This window comes from Myotis lucifugus, unplaced genomic scaffold (genome assembly GCF_000147115.1).
Source record: "Myotis lucifugus unplaced genomic scaffold, Myoluc2.0 scaffold_178, whole genome shotgun sequence".
In the NCBI taxonomy this organism is placed as follows: Eukaryota; Metazoa; Chordata; class Mammalia; order Chiroptera; family Vespertilionidae; genus Myotis; species Myotis lucifugus.
The window spans coordinates 451,831-468,830 of NW_005871226.1; the positions used below are offsets into that span (position 1 = coordinate 451,831).

General features: G+C 39.8%; 1 protein-coding gene across 7 annotated transcripts in view; it reads left to right on the plus strand.

Annotated features, from left to right (window-relative positions):
• Window positions 1-17,000, plus strand: part of PTPRA (protein tyrosine phosphatase, receptor type A) — a 128,725-nt gene that overhangs the window by 73,158 nt on the left and 38,567 nt on the right. For 3 of the 7 annotated variants that reach the window (XM_006096393.3, XM_006096389.3, XM_006096394.3), the window contains 4 exons: window positions 3,092-3,118; window positions 14,567-14,651; window positions 16,104-16,177; window positions 16,383-16,519. In XM_006096393.3, coding sequence (XP_006096455.1) covers window positions 3,092-3,118; window positions 14,567-14,651; window positions 16,104-16,177; window positions 16,383-16,519 — 323 coding nt within the window. Of the gene's footprint in view, window positions 1-3,091; window positions 3,119-14,566; window positions 14,652-16,103; window positions 16,178-16,382; window positions 16,520-17,000 lie in introns of those variants that run through there. The other 4 variants (XM_006096392.3, XM_023760314.1, XM_023760315.1 and 1 more) reach the window with 2 other exon arrangements.

Here is a 17,000-nt window from a genome sequence, read left to right on the forward strand (position 1 = left end):
ACTTTGGTTGCGGGCACATCCCCAGTGTGAGATGTGCAGGAGGCAGCTGATCAATGTTTCTCTCTCATTGATGTTTCTAACTCTCTATCCTCTCCTTTCCTCTCTATAAAAAATCAATAAAAAATATTTAAAAAAAAATAAATGATTATGCAAGAGACTGAAGATGCAGGTATACAGAGGTAAGTAATAGTATTATCCCTGAAAAGAAAGGAATCTATGGAGACCATGGGAAGTAAAATGGGTCTGGATGGCCTAGGCAGTTAGATATGGAGTGGGAGACCTGTGTCCAGGGGTGGAGTTAGAGATGATCTCAGAGAAACAGTTGAATTGCAGTGTCAGTTTGTTCAGGGCTTCAGCCCAGCCTAGGCAAAGCATATCAACAGAAAGTTCTCAGAAAAGGAAATATAAATGATCCTTTGAAAAACCTCACTCAGTGAAATGCAAATTAAAGCTATATCGAGCCTTGGCCAGTGTGGTTCAGTTGGTTGGGCCTCATCTCTCTCTCTCCCCCCACTCTCTGAAAAGCAATGGAAAAAATATCTTCATGTGAGGATTAACAAAACAAAACAAAAACTTGGCAAATACCTCCAGAACAAAGTTAGGAAACAAAAGCAGGCAGCCTTGTCTTGTACTGACTCTAAGAAGGATGCTCTCTGTGGTTTTCCATTAAACATGGCTTTTCTGACTCATTTATTGAAGCTTTTTAATGTTAGGGAAATGAGCTCTTTGTTTACCTGTGATAAAACTACAAATACTGCCCCCTAGTTCGTCATCTAGCTTTTCTGCATTGCAGAAACTATTATTAGCAATTTAGAAAATTTTTTAATTAAAAATTTATCATATTCAGGATTTGTCATTTTATTCCTCTTTCAAAGAGCACTTATGTCACAAATGGGTGTTAAATTTTGCCAGTTACCTGTTCAACATTAATGAGCAAGATCTATATGATTTTCTTATTTTTATCATGCTATGATGAATCATATTAACAGATTTTCTATTTTTGAACTCTTTACATTCCTACAAAAACAACTGTATTTGGTTGTGTTGTATTTTTCTTCAATGAATTGTTGTAATGTGTTTGATAGTTATTTTATTTGGGATTTTCTCCATTGATATTCGTAAGTTATTTCCAAATGAAATTGGTCTGTGTGTTTCCTTTGTATTTGTGCTACATTAGTTGTCAGTATTTTGTTTTGCTTCATGGAAAGAATTGAAGTTTACCTAGAAAACTATGCATTTCATTCATGTTTTCAAAATTATTTGAATGGGATTTGAGGAAAAGTCATCTTTTAAGATCAATTTCTTATATAGCTATGAATATTTATTTTATATATTTATGGTTTCTTTTCTTGCTTAGATTGGCTAACCATTTATCTGTTTCATGACTCATTGTTTTTTTTCTTCCAATGAACCTGCTATTATGTATTTATTAGTTCTGTCTTTTTCACTTTTGATTAATTTCTTTTTTATTCTTATTCTTTTTTCCACTTTTCTTAGATTTATTTTGTACCTTTTCTGTCTTCCTGAATTGAATGCTTAATATATTTAATGCTGTGAATTTTTTTTTATGAGTATAGCTTTAACCATATCCTATAAGTGTTCTTGTAACTAGTTGTATAAGTTAGGGTGCAGTCTAAACTACTTTGACAAAGGCACAGCAAAATTAAGTGACTTAAATTAAGACAAAAGTATCTTTCCCCTATCACATTCTATTTTTTAAAAAATATATTTTTATTGATTTCAGAGAGGAAGGGAGAGGAAGAAAGAGATAGAAACATCAATGATGAGAGAGACTCATTGATCAGCTGCCACCTGCACGCCCCCTAGTGGGGATCGAGCCCAAAACCTGGGCATATGCCCTTGACCAGAATTGAACCCAGGACACTTCAGTCCGCAGGTCAATGCTCTATCCACTGAGCCAAACCGGTTAGGGCCCTTATCACATTCTAGAGGTAGATAGAGGACTTTGCTTCCTCGCCTAGGACCAAGTTCCTGTATTCTTGTGGCCCTGTCATCCCAACAAAATTTCCCTCATTTGTTCGGTTAAAGATGGCTCTCATTATTGGGTTCTGGTTTCAGCCCCTATAAAGGATAAACAGAGGCAGTGGGAACACAAATTTTTTTTGCAAGGGATGTGACCCGATATTGCCTTCATCAGTTTCACACACATCCCACTGGCCGAATTCCTTATATGACTACACCTAGCACAAAGGAGCCTCAGAAATGTAGTTTTTAGCTAGGTAGCTTTGTGCTCAGCTGAAGAAAACAACAAAACAAAAATGGGTTCTGGCCAGGCTGGAATGGTTCAGTTGTTTGAACCTCGTCCTGTTCACTGAAAGGTTGCCTGTTCGATTCCCAGTCAGGGCACATACCTAGGTTGTGGGTTCGATCTCCCATTGCGGCACCTATGGAAGGCAGCTGATTGATGGTTCTTTCATATTGATGTTTCTCTGTCTCTCTCTGTCTCTCTCTCTCTCTCTCAGCATGTCCTCAGATGAGGATTTTTTTTAAAAAATTGGGTTCTGTACCAAAGACAAGAGATTGATATTGGGAGAGCGTTGGTAGATTTTGCCACAAGACTGATTGTTTGTTTGTGTTAATTCTAACCCGAGGATATTTTTCCATTGATTTTTAGACAGAGTGGGAGGGAGGGGGAGAAAAAACAAAGAGAAACATTAATGTGAGAGAGACACATCGACTGATTGCCTCCCGCATGTGTCCCAAACAGGGATGAGGAGGGAACCCACCACCCAGGTATGTGCCCTTGACCAGGAATGGAATCTGAGACCCTTCGGTCCGCAGGCTGATGCTCTAACCACTGACCAAACCCAGCTAGGGCTATATTCTTGTACGTTTTATGAGTATTGATGCTGCATTGTTTTTAGACTCACAGAGAATGACAAACCACTGATTAAAAGTTCAGTGAATCTGGGAAATCTCGTTTCACAGGTGTTGGAGGGTGCCTCATTCTAGCTCCAATATATATAAAGATGAATGTATCTGTATTCCTAGAGTTTATTTTGTCTTACCTTAGGTTGAATAGTAATGTTTTAATTTGAATGAATGTTTCTATTTTTCACTTGTAACACAGGTAATTCTGACACGAAGGACAGAAGAGGTGAGCCACTCACCCTATGTCTGACCCTTTTATAATGTATAATATTTGTTATGTTTCCTTTGCTCACAGTCTGTAGTAACCTTGTGCATTTGTGACTGTTATGTGTTTACTTTCCCTAAAGTTGTTTTCATATTAACCTCATAGAAAAGAGTAACAGGGACAAGTACTCATGTTTTTTTAAATGTAGATTACAGATTCTAATAGCTATGATGCTATTAATAAGTAATGAAACAGCTGTATCTTACTTGATCATGTCACCTTGTTAATATTACCCTTTGGTGATATTAGGCCATAGTTACCTTTTTTTTTTTAAATATATTTTATTGATTTTTTACAGAGAGGAAGGGAGAGAGACAGAGAGTTAGAAACATCGATGAGAGAGAAACATCGATCAGCTGCCTCCTGCACATCTCCCACTGGGGATGTGCTCGCAACCCAGGTACATGCCCTTGACCGGAATCGAACCCGGGACCTCTCAGTCTGCAGGCCGACGCTCCATCCACTGAGCCAAACCGGTTTCGGCCATAGTTACCTTTAAAATACAGCCTTTGTGTTGTTTTTCCCTAGTCAACAAAATGTCGACCCTTTATCACTTTATATGGATTTCAGCCCTTTAGTGTAAAGTCCCTATGACTAGAGAAGCTGTGTCGGTGGTCTGAGCAGTACTGCCAAATCCCTGATCACCAGAGAGCAGAATATGTGGTACACATCTGTAGAAATGGCATGTTTTACTTAGGACAACAATAAAGCTATAAAGAACATAAGAGAAAGAAATCATCCAACAGCCAAAGAAATGAAAATTGCGTTTGAGTTTGGAAAATGTTAATCTGTGAAGCAATCTTTCTCATCATGAATTTCCTATTAAATCAGACTTTTCTAGGTATTTTTTTCTGATTCCATTATTTAACTGTGCACAATTTTTCCTGCATTAATTAAGTAATGGAACATTTGAAGGCTTATGAAGTCTGCTAAGTAGGGAGTATTTGAATCAGAAAAGTAGGTACTCCAACCTTTTATGTGTTATCCATCTGCCATTGTATTTGGTGAGGAATAGTGAGATGTTACCATACTGTGTACAGAGTTTCCTCAATTTTGCAGCTCTTGCTTTCCTAAACTTAGGAACTAGATTCAGTTAATGCAGTATCCTGGCTATTCACGTCCTCTTACCTGATTCTAACTATTAAATGAAGAAGTTTATAGATTTATGTTGCAAATAGATTTTCTCCATAAAACTGCTCTTTTAACCAATCTTACAAGAAAGTCAAAAGACAAAGTGGTAGGCTTCAAGATTAAACATAAGATGTGTGATTCCTTCTACTTAATGTATATTTTCTTAATATTCAGCCTTTCTCTTCCCTCAGATATGGGGTGGGGTCACAACATTAGTAACAAAGAAATAGAATTTCTGGAGGATGCGGCCCAGAAATCAGGATTTTAAAAAGATTCCCATGTGCAGCCAAGGTTGAGAACCATTGCTCTAAAGGCTTGGGAAACCATCCAAAGTTTTTACATATGAGAGGAACGTGATCTGATTTGCTTTCTTAGAGATCCCTCTGCCTGCTTTGTGTAGAATGGGTTGGCAGGGGGCAGAGGCTTACTGTGATCCAGATGAGAGAGGATAGAGACTATAGTGAGGGCAACAGAGTTTTTAAAAAGGGCAAACAAATTTGAGGCATTCATTTTAGCCTGAGAATATATTACTTGCACTGAGTTGGATATAGAAGAAAAGCATCCACATTCATTATAATGGCCCACATTTCTTACTTTAACAGGGTGGATGGCAGAGCTAGCTTATTGAATGGAAAGGAAAATGTTTTAGACAGAAAGTTTGCATTGCCTGTGAAATTTAAAGTGGAGATGCCATATAGGCCCAGAAGAGAGGTCTAAACAAGCAATGCAAATGTGGGGATTGTTAGCATATCATTTCTGCTTACCGCCAGCTATCTGATCAGATCAACTACAAAAAGTATAGAGAAGAGTTCCAAGGACAGAGCTGTGAGGAAATCAGGCATTTATAAGATCTCGTGTTGGAAGAGGAACAACTAGCAAAGAAAATGTGATGGAGCAGCCAAGAGATAGAAGGAAAATCAGAAGAGTGCTTTGTTGTGGAAACCAAGAAGAAAGTTCTTCAAAGAGGAGAGAGTAGTCAGCCAGTTTGAATGCTCATTTTAAGATGAGAGGCACATACCAGGGTATGTTGAAAATTGTCATCTCCCATCTCTTAAAAAAAAACAAACTTTGCACTCCACGTCTTCCTCACATGTATTCCTTTATGGCAGTGGTTCTCAACCTGTGGGTCGGGACCCCTTTGGGGGTCGAACGATCCTTTCACAGGGGTCGCCTAAGACCATCGGAAATAATTACATATTGTTTTTGTGATTAATCACTATGCTTTAATTATGTTCAATTTGTAAAAATGAAATTGGGGGTCACCACAACATGAGGAACTGTATTAAAGGGTCGTGGCATTAGGAAGGTTGAGAACTACTGCTTTATGGTAAAAGTCCTTACTTCACATAAGGAATCGGTATCTTACTATCTCCTCTTTCCCTCTTTATTTCACTCTATTTAGGCTTCCTCACCAATCTTGAAAAGTTTACCAATAGCTGCCATCTTGTCAAATTCAGTTTCACTTCTCTATCTTCATCCTACTTAATCTATCACTAATATAAGATTGAACTGATTACTCTCTACTTGAAAAACTGTTTTGTTATCCATAAGACCATATTCCGCTGGATTATCTCCCACTTTATAACTGCTGTTTATGAGTCATTTAGCTAGCTGAACTTTTAAAAGAATGTAAATCCAATTATTTCTCTACCATGTTCAAAGCCCTCCAATCACATAGTGTTTCTCATCACATTCAGAATTAAATCCACACTCAACTACAATGGCCTACCAAGTCCTAAGTTTTCTGGCTCTTGCCTCCTTCTTCAGCAACATTTTACTAAAACTGGATTTTGTGTTGTTTTTGAACCTGCCAAGCTCCTAAGAGCTATTGTACTTGCTGTTCCCTGTGCTAGAAATATTTGCCCAATATTTGCATAGTTCACTTCTTCACATTACGTAGACCTCATAACCACTTCAGGCCTTCCCAAACTACTCTAAAATAGCCGAATCTGCCCCTTCTTACCCATCACTCCCTAATTCCCTACCATTCTTTTCTTTCTTTAAATTACTGATGTTTTATTTTTTTTTAATTACAGTTTACATTCAGTATTATTTTCAGGTATAGAGCACAGTAGTCAATCTTATACTTCACAAAATGCTTACCCCTCCCCAATATTTCCAGTATCCGCCAGGCATTATACATAGTTATCATATTATTGTTAACTATATTCCCTGGGACTATTTTCTAACTACCAGTTTGTACTTCTTAATCCTTTCCTTCACCTTTATCACCCAGTCTTGCAAACCACACATACAACCATCAGTCTGTTCTCTGTATCTATGAGTCTGTTTCGATTTTGTTCACATGTAAGTGAAATCATTTCTTTTTCTCTGACTGACTTATTTCACTTAGCATAATATCCTCTAGGTCCATCCACGCTATCACAAATGGTAAGATTGCATTATTTTTTATGGCCGAGTAAAATTCCATTGTATACATATACCACAACTTTTTTATCCACTCATCTATTGAGCATTTGGGTTGCTTCCATATCTTGGCTATGTAAGTAACGCAGCAATGAACATAGGAGTGCATATATTCTTTTGAATTAGTGTTTTGGATTTCTTTGGATAAATACCCAAAAGAGGAATTGGTGGGCCATAAGGCAGTTTCATTTTTAATATTTTTGAGGACCCTCCATACTGGTTTCCATAATGGCTACATTCCCACCAACAGTGCATGAGGGTTCCCTTTTCTCCACATTTTTGCCAACACTTATTGTTTGTTGATTTATTGATGATAGCCATTCTGACAGGTGTGAGTTGATATCTCATTGAGGTTTGAATTTTCATTTCTCTGGTGATTAGTGACATTGAGCATCTTTTTATATGTCTATTAGATATGTGTATGTCTTTTTTTTTAAATTGATTTCAGAGAGGAAGGGAGAGGGAGAGAGATCAATGATGCGAGAGAATCATTGATTGGTTGCCTCCTGCACGACCCCGACTGGGGATCGAACCCACAACCCAGGCATGTACCCTTGACCGGAATCGAGCCTGGGACCCTTCATTCTACAGGCCGATGTTCTATCCACTGAGCTATTGTAAATGGGCAAGGTGACATCTGTATGTCCTTTTTGGAAAAGTGTCTATTCAGATTCTCAGCCCATTTTTGAATTGGATTGTTTGGTGTGGAGTTTTTTTTGGTGTTCAGTTGTATGAGTTCTTTATAAATTTTGGACATTAACCCCTTAATAGATTATCATTGGCAAATATCTTCTCTCATTTGGTAGATGGTTTATTGATGGTTTTACTGATGGTTTCCCTTGCTCTGAAAACCTTTTTAGTTTGATGTAGTCCCATTTGTTTGTTTTTGTTTTGTTTTGTTTCCCTGTGTGAGGAGATATATCGGAAAAAATCATTGCTAAGAAAAATGTTAGAGATGTTACTACCTTTGTTTTCTTCTATGAATTTTTTGGTTTTGAGTCTTACGTTTAAGTTTTTAATCTGTTATATAATGCAAGAAAGTGGTCTCATTTCATTTTTTGCATGTTATCTGTCCACTGTTTCAAATACTATTTATTGAATACACTGTCTTTACCGTATTGCATGTTCTTGCCTCTTTTGTCAAATAGTACTTGACCATATAGGTGTGAGTTTATTTCTGGGCTCTTTATTCTGTTCCATTGATTTATGTGTCTGTTTGGTTTTGTTTGGTTTTGCTAGTACTATGCTGTTTTGCCTACTATAGACTTGTAGTATACTAGTAGTTTGATATCAGATAGCATGATTGTTTATTTGATATTTTTTGTTTCTTGAGGTAGACCTGTAATTCTGTGAATTTACCTTTTAGGACTGCTTTCGCTGTGTCCCATAGATTTTGTGTTTTCATTTTCATTTGTCTCAGGTATTTCTTGAAATTTTTCCTTTGATCTCATTGTTAACCTATTCATTTTTAGTAAAATATTATTTAGCCTTCATGTGTTTGTGTTTTTCAGTTTTTTTTTTTCTTGTAATGGATTTCTAATTTTAGACCATTACAGTGCTTGATATGATTTTATTGTTCTTAAATTTATTGAGACTTTTTTGCATCCTAATATGTGATCTGTCCTGGAAAACGTTTCATGTGCATCTGAAAAGAATGTATATTCTGTTGCTTTGGGGTGAAATGTTCTGAAAATATAAATTAAATCCAGTTGGTTTAGAGCAGTGGTTCTCAACCTTGGCTGCACATTAGAATCACCTGGGAATCTTTTTTTATTGTTTTATTGCTTAAAGTATTACAAAGGGTATTACATATGTCTCCTTTTTTCCCCCGCCCTTGACAATCTCCTGGCCTCCCCTACCCCCCAGTGTCTTATGTCCATTGGTTATGCTTATATGCATGCATATAAGTCCTTCGGTTGATCTCTTATTCCCGCTTCTGCCCTCCTACTCTCCCCGGCCTTCCCGCTGCAGTTTGACAATCTGTTTTAGGCAGCTCTGCCTCTGTATCTATTTTTGTTCATAAGTTTATAATGATCTTTATTATCCATGAATGAGTGAGATCATGTGGTATTTTTCCTTCGTTGACTGGGAATCTTTTTAAAATCCTGATTTCTGGGCCTCATCCTCCGGAAATTCTGTTTCTTTGTTATGGGGTGGGGCCACAACATTAGTAACAAAGAAACAGACTTTCCGGAGGATGCAGCCCAGAAATCAGGATTTTAAAAAGATTCCCAGGTGATTCTAATGTGCAGCCAAGGTTGAGAACCACTGGTTTAGAGCAGTGGTTGGCAAACTGCGGCTCGTGAGTCACATGCGGCTCTTTGGCCCCTTGAGTGTGGCTCTTCTACAAAATACCGACTTCTGCGCATGGGCCACAAAGTTTCAATCACACTGTATGTGCACGCCCGCACGTGGTATTTTGTGGAAGAGCCACACTCAAGGGACCAAAGAGCCACATGTGGCTCGCGAGCCACAGTTTGCCGACCACTGGTTTAGAGTATCATGTAAGGCCACTGTTTCCTTATTGATTTTCTGTCTGGAAGAACAGTCCATTTATGTCAATAGAATGTTAAAATCCCCTACTATGACTGTTTTACTGTAGATCTCTCCCTTTATATCCCTCAATATTTGCTTTATTTATTTAATCCTCACCCGAGTATATGTTTTTTATTGATTTTAAAAAGAGAGGAAGGGAGGGCGGGGTGGGGAGAGAGAGGGAGAGGGAAACATCTATGTGAGAGAGAATTGATAGTCAGTTGCCTCCCAGACGCACCCTAACCAAGGATCAAACCTGTAACCCAGACATGTGCCCTGACAGGGAATCGAACCTGCAACCTTTTGGTGTATGGGATGATGTTCCAACTGACCAAGCTACCTGGCCAGGGCCAGTATTTGCTTTATATATTTATGTGCTCCTATGTTGTTGGGTACATAACTGTTTACAAGGGTTTTATGCTCTTGTTGGATTGACCCCTTTATCATTAGGTAATGTCTTTCTTTGTCTCTTATTACTGCCTTTGTTTTAAAGTCTGTTTTGTCTGATTTAAGTATTGCTACCCCAGCCTTTTCTTTTGTTTTGATTTACATGGAATATCCTTTTCTAACCCTTTACTTTTAGTGTGTGTGTATCTTTCATTCTGAGGTGGGTCTGTTGTAGATAGCATATACAAGGTAGGGCAAAAGTTAGGTGTACAGTTGTGAATACGTGAAACACAGTTTACTCTTGTAATATTATTTATTAATTATTGTGTTATTTTTCATATAAACAACTATAAACTTTTGCCCCACCCTGTATATGGCTGTTATTTTCTTATGCATCCAGCTATACTATGTCTAATTGGAACATTTAATTCTCTTTTTTTCTTCTTTTCTTTTCTTAAAGAAGTCCCTTTAACATTTTTTGTGTAATATTGGTTTGGTGGTAATGAAAACTCATTTAGTTTTTTCTTGTCTGTGAAGCTCTTTATTTCTCCTTCAATTTTAAATGATAGCCTTGCTGGGTAGAGTAGTCTTGGTTATAGATCCTTGCTTTTTATCACTTTGAATATTTCATCCAGTCCTTCTGGCCTGAAATGTTTCTGTTGAGAAATCAGCTGGTGGTCTTAAGGGAGATCCCTTATAGGTAACTAACTGTCTTTCTTTTGATGCTCTTTGTCTTTAACCTTTGCCATTTTAATTATGATATGTCAGGGTGTGGACCTTTTTGGGTTCATTTTGTTTGGGACTCTCTCTGCTTCCTGGACTTTTGCGTCTTTTTCCTTTACCAGTTTTGGGAAGTTTTCAGTCATTATTTCTTTAAATAGATTCTCAGTCTCTTGCTCTCTTTCAGTTCCTTCTGGAACCCAGTGATGCAGATATTATTACTTGATGTTGTTCCAGAAGTTCCTCAAACTAGCCTCATTTTTTTAAAAAAAATTCTTTTTCTCTTTTTGCTGCTCTGATTGCATGTTTTCTGCTACCTTGTCTTCCAAATCACTGATTCATTCGTCTGCTTTACCTAAGGTTATTGATTGCATTTAGTATATTCTTCATTTCAGACATTGCATTTTTCATTCACAGCTGGTTCTTTTTTATGATTTCTGTGTCCTTTTGTATGTTTACTATCTATTTGCTTAAGTTCTCTCTAAGTTCATCCATTCTTTTCCTAAGTGTTTTGAGCATTTTTATAACCATTGTTTTGAATTCTGTATCTTGTAGATTATTTGCCTCCATTTCATTTAGTTCTTTTACTGGGGATTACTCCTTTTCTTTATTTGAGGCTTTTTTTCTCCCCATTTTGGCTGCCTCTTTGTACTTGTTTCTGTGTATTAGGTAGATCTGCTGTGTTTCCCAGTCTTGGTATTGTGGTCTTATGTAGTAGGTGTCTTGTGGAGCTCAGTGGTGTAGTCTCCCTGATCACCTGTGCTCCAGGAATGTTTCTTGTGTGGGTCATGTGAGCCCTCCTTTTGTAGTTGAGTCTTATAGTTGGCCTGTCCGTGAGTGGGATTGAGTCTCAGGTTGGCTATGAGAATCAACACCAACCACAATGTACGATCGTCTGTGTGGGGCCTGACCCCACAACACGGAATTCATGCCTGCAGGGTCTGGTGCCTACCAAGAGCTCCTTTTGGGTATGCCACTTGTGGAGCTAATTAGGTCATGATCTGATGTGGTCTGAAGCCTGCCACCAGGTGTGTTGGTTCTGGGGCCTCTTTGAGAAGGACATGGGTGCAGATCAGTATCAGGGGCTGCCCGTGCCTTGCCCTCGGCTACATGTTTGGAGCTACAAAGCAATCCATGGTTTGGGTTTGTGGTTGCCCTGCTGGGCATGGGTGTGCATGAGAGAGGGCAAATTGCATACCAAGGCTGGCTTCCATGGGCACCAAGTTTAGGGACAAGTCAGCAAAAGGCCCAAGATACCCTGAGATCTGCCGCCAGCTACCTGTTAGGCTAAGTCACTGAAAGACTCTGGTGGTAGGCGGGTTGCATGATAGCTTCTCAGTTAGTCACTAGGTAGGGGCTATTGGTGTTCTCCAGGTTGATACAAATTAAGACTTCGCACCAGAACTGAGTCTGATGATACTCAGCAAAAGTCTCAGGGTACAACAAGGCCAGCTGCCACCTACTAGGGGCCTGGGGATCTTTGTGGTGGGTGGGATCTCAGGGGGCTGTCCTGGTGAGGCCAGCAGAGTTCATCAGGCTAAAACAGACCAAGATTTGGCTATGCGGAGGAAGGGGAGCTTGGCACGGCAGGCCACAGGGAGTTGGGAGAGTGGGGCTAGTGCATTTTCTTAGTTTGATGCTATACGGAGGGGAGTACTTGATCTAGGAAAGATGGTTTCTGTTGGCAGTGCGGGTGAGGGAATCAGCACAGGACCCTTGGCAGCTGATCCTTTAACCTTCTCCCCAAAGCCACACAACCCTCTGAGCTGCCTTTCTTCCACTGGAGCCCAGGGTGAGTGCCCACAAATGAGATTTTGTGCTTTGGCCCTTCAAGAAGGCGCCTGGGTTTCTAGCACACTCCCTGGTGGATAGATCTTCACTGATTTTTCACAGTCAGATATTATATGGGCATCTCTTCCCTGCTCTGGTGCTCCAGGCTGGGGAGCCCCACATGTGGTTAAGACTCCTTGTGCGTCAGAGGGAACCTTTGCACCTGAGATACCCCTCAAGATTCTCAGCCACCGTACATGCCACCCCTCAAGATTCACAGCTCTTTTCGCATCTCCACCCTTCCTGCCAGGCTGCTTCTGTAAATCCTTGGTTATAAGACTTATGTTTAGCTAGTTCAGTTGGTTATCAGGTTTATTGTTCTATAATTTAGTTGTAATTTCAGTTTGATCCTGAGAGGAAGTGAGTGTGCTTTCCCCTTACTCTGCTGCCATTTGAATTAATCATACTGTTTTCTTCATAGCACTTGTCCCTTTCTGAAATTATGTGTTTACTTGTTAATGAACAGTATCCCCTCACTTTTCTTTTCCCATGGTCTAGAACAGTGCCTAGCATAGAATTGCTGGTCTATAAACATTTTTTTTTATAAATATTTTTTTAATGAATGCTACTAAGAGGTTGAATCAGGTGTGAATGGGAATGTTTCCATTGGATTTGGTAATATGCCATTTGTGTGTTCTTGATGAGTTTTTTAATTTTTATTTATTTATTTTTAAATATATTTTTATTGGTTTCAGAGAGGAAGGGAGAGAGAGAGAGATAGAAACATCAATGATGAGAATCATTGCTTGGCTGCCTCTTGCACACCCCCACAGGGGATCGAGCCCGCAACCCAGGCATGTGCCCTGACTAGGAATTGAACCGTTGATCTGGTTCATCGGTCCATGCTCAACCACTGAGCCACACCAGCTGGGCTTGATGAGCAATTTAAATGGAGCACTGAGGTAGGAGTCAAGAACAAAATAGGCTAAGGAGTTATCCAGAGGTAAAGAATTAGAGAAAATGACTGTTTTTATAAGACAACTGTTGTGAGAAGTTGACTGTGAAGCATGGGGCTGTTGGTGAGTAGAGGGGGGTAAATGAGGTCAAGAAGACAAGTCTTTGAGGTAACAATAATAGATGTGTAACAGGATTGACTTTCACATGGGAGGGACTTGTCCTCTCTTTTAGTAGGATGGAAAATGATGAAGTTAGTTACAAACTCAAGATGTTGTGTAGTTAGTGGTAGGGGCATGAGAGTGGAGGAGAATGAGTCAGCACCTGGTTAGCTGCCATAAGAAAGAAAGCTAAATATTGGATGGAAAGGAAGCCAGGCCCTATGGAATGGAAATCCAAGAACCTGCCTTCCAATATATCTCCAAGCCATATCTTGCTGTAGTTGGGATTCTGCCTGTGGAAAGAAGTAGTAAAGAGTACCGGCATTTTGGATACATAGTGCTTAAGGATCTAATGTCTGCTTGCTTTAATCAGGAACAGTATTCTCTATGCCAGGAAACAATCTGAGTTTATGACAGGAAAATTCTTTTATCTCCTGTCTTCCTCTAGGTCAGTGATGGCGAACCTATGACACGCGTGTCAGAGGTGACACGCGAACTCATTTTTTTGGTTGATTTTTCTTTGTTAAATGGCATTTAAATATATAAAATAAATATAAAAAATATAAGTCTTTGTTTTATTATGGTTGCAAATATCAAAAAATTTCTATATGTGACACGGCACCAGAGTTAAGTTAGGGTTTTTCAAAATGCTGACACGCCGAGCTCAAAAGGTTCGCCATCACTGCTCTTGGTGGAGCCCATTAAGGCTGGGGAGAGAGGATTAAAAAAAAAAAAAAAAAAGGCTGGGGAGAGAGTATGTTGTTGACCCTCTTACCTAGATTGCCATCAGGATTGGATGTGTTCATGCTTTCAAATATTTATTTGTTTATGTACTAAGCACTGTTTTAGGCTCTATAGCAATGGACAAAACAGTCTATGCCTTCAAAGAGCTTTTATTCAAATGCAGGGAGACAGCTCTGGCCGGTTTTGTTCAGTGGAAAGAGCATTGGCCTGCAGACTGAAGGGTCCCGGGTTTGATTTTGGTCAAGGGCATATGTCCGGATTGTGGGCTTGGTCCCCAGCAGGAGGCAGCCAATCAATGATTCTCTCTAATCATTGATATTTCTATCTCTCTTTTCCTCTCCCTTCCCCTTTGAAATCAATAAAAATATATTTTTTAAATGCAGGGAGACAGAAAACAAATGTATGATAAGCAGAGATAGGGTAGCAGTAGGAAGTGTTGTCTCTCTCACTCATTTTGTTCATGCCCTGTCTCTACAGAAGCATTGAATGAGCCCTTCTTCCTGGGTATTTCCCGGAGCACCCAACTTGAGCCCTCCATTGCACACAATGGTAATGACATGTTTTCTTTTCTCAATTTCAGATGAAACGCCCATTATTGCAGTGATGGTGGCCCTGTCCTCTCTGCTAGTGATCGTCTTTATTATCATAGTTCTGTACATGTTAAGGTGAGCATGTGAACTAATGCTTCTCCATTCTCGTGGACTCTATTTCAGTAACCCCAGGGCCTCAAGCCTGCATAGCTCAGAAGACAGTAGGATGAGAATAATTAAGAGGATAGAGGGAAATGACTCAGGATAGTGCTCATAAGATTAAATTTCTACTTAGAAATTATTTAAAAGCCACATAGTCTTCCTAAAGACCCAGCCCCTTCTCTTGGCTTCCACCTATCCAAGTCCAGCCTCCCAACTCTACTGCAATCTAAAGTCCAGGATGGTGGTTTGGAGGTTGAGGGAAGAAGCCACAGTCTGTATTATTATTGATAAGTGTTTAAGATCTTCATATCTAGCCCTGTTGAAGCAACCCCTAAAAATCCCCTGGTCTCTATATAATAAAGCATATAAAATATTTATACCTGGGGCTTTGTCCCCAAACCCCTCTAGGACTCCTTACCCTGGCATACTGCACTAAACCATGTGAGTTATAGGGTTCCCCTTTCTGACTTTCTTTCAAGGTCCTCCAGATAATACTACTCAAACAGGGAACAAAAACAAGAAAGGGGAACCCAAGGGAGAGAAGAGGAAAGTGTATTTGTTATCTTCCTACTGCCCTGACTAATTAGGCTTAACTTCGCCCTTATCTTTGGCTTTAAGCTGCTCTGTGTGCTCTTTCTGTTCTACAGATATAAAGAGAGGGGAACCTTGGACACCCCTATAATTTGTCATGTGTATCCACCATCCTGCAGGAGACTTGAGACCAGACCTGTGCTCACCCAGTCTGAAACTCTGGTCTTTTCCCTGGTTGCACTGGGGAAATAACAGAATTTTTGTTTGATATGGATATTCTTATCTACTCCTTCCCCCTACTATACTCTACCCACTCATCCTTTTTTCACCTGGTATGACTGTAATCTTCAGGGAGTTCTGGAACTAGAACTGCACAGTGTCACACAAGCTAGAATATACTCTTGGTGATACCTGGGTTGGATTCTAGTGCTGCGGTCGCCAACCGGTGGTCTGCGGACCACATGTGGTTCGTGGGGTCCGAAAGGTTGGCGACCGCTGTTCTAGTGTGCTGAGGGTGAGCAGGAGCACCATGTGCAGGACCTGTCTCTTAAAAGAGCCTGGTTAGCCCTAGCTGGTTTGGCTCAGTAGATAGAGCACCAGCCCGAGGACTGAAGGGTCCCAGATTCGATTCCTGGTCAGGGCACATGCCCGGGTTGCAGGCTCGATCCGCAGTCGGGGGTGTGCAGGAGGCAGCCAATCAATGATTCTCTCTCATCATTGATGTTTCTATTTCTCTCACTCTCCCCCTTCCTCTCTGAAGTCAATTATTTTTTTTAAAAAAAGCCTGTTTATTTGGTAAAGAAGATTTAGAAAGGCTGAATTGAAAGTGGAAATACAAAGCCAATGATTGGTCTCTTCTGCCTCTGTGCTTAGTTTTTCACATTTTCTCATTAGGTTTAAGAAATACAAGCAAGCTGGGAGTCATTCCAATTCTTTCCGCTTATCCAATGGCCGCACTGAGGACGTGGGTAAGGAACTCTAATGGCATGGGAAACCTTCATGGAGAAGAAAAACAAGAAATTAGTGATTTCCCTATTCTAAAAGGAAAAAGACTTGAAGAGAGCAGCTCTAGTTCTTGGAAGCTCAGTCCATGAGATAGAATCCCCAATTTAGTTTCCAGAGAAGGACTAGTCCCCAGGGCACATAACTAACCTTCCCCTTTGTGCATTGCAGAGCCCCAGAGTGTGCCACTTCTGGCCAGGTCTCCAAGCACCAACAGGAAGTATCCACCTTTGCCCGTAGACAAGCTGGAAGAGGAGATTAACCGGAGAATGGCCGATGACAACAAACTCTTCAGAGAGGAATTCAACGTGAGTTTTTTGCTGAGACTAGTGTGTCAGCAGGGAGGAAGGCAGACCTAAGGTGTTGGGGGAGAAAACAGGTTTTTAATGGGTTAAGAGATGAGAAAATGTTCACCAAGTTCTTCTGACTCCTTTCCTATGTGATTATGGACAGGAAATGAATAATTTGTCTCACCTCCCTTATCTATCCATCTATTCATTCATCATCACATCTGTTACTTTGTGTAATAAATACTTATTAAGCATTTAATATGTGCTAGGTGCCAGGGATTTGCTGGGGAGCAAAAACAGATTTAATTTCTACCCTCAAGAAATTCACTGTCTATAAATAAGAACAAAAATAACTAGTTCAAATAGCAATATAGGACATGAAGGACTGGCGCATAGTAGTAGGAGCCTGTATTAACGGTGGCCTTTTAGAGTTTGGATTAGGGATCCCAGAGTGTCTTAAGTAGACAAGGAGTAGCTCAGTGTGGAAAATGAGGACCAT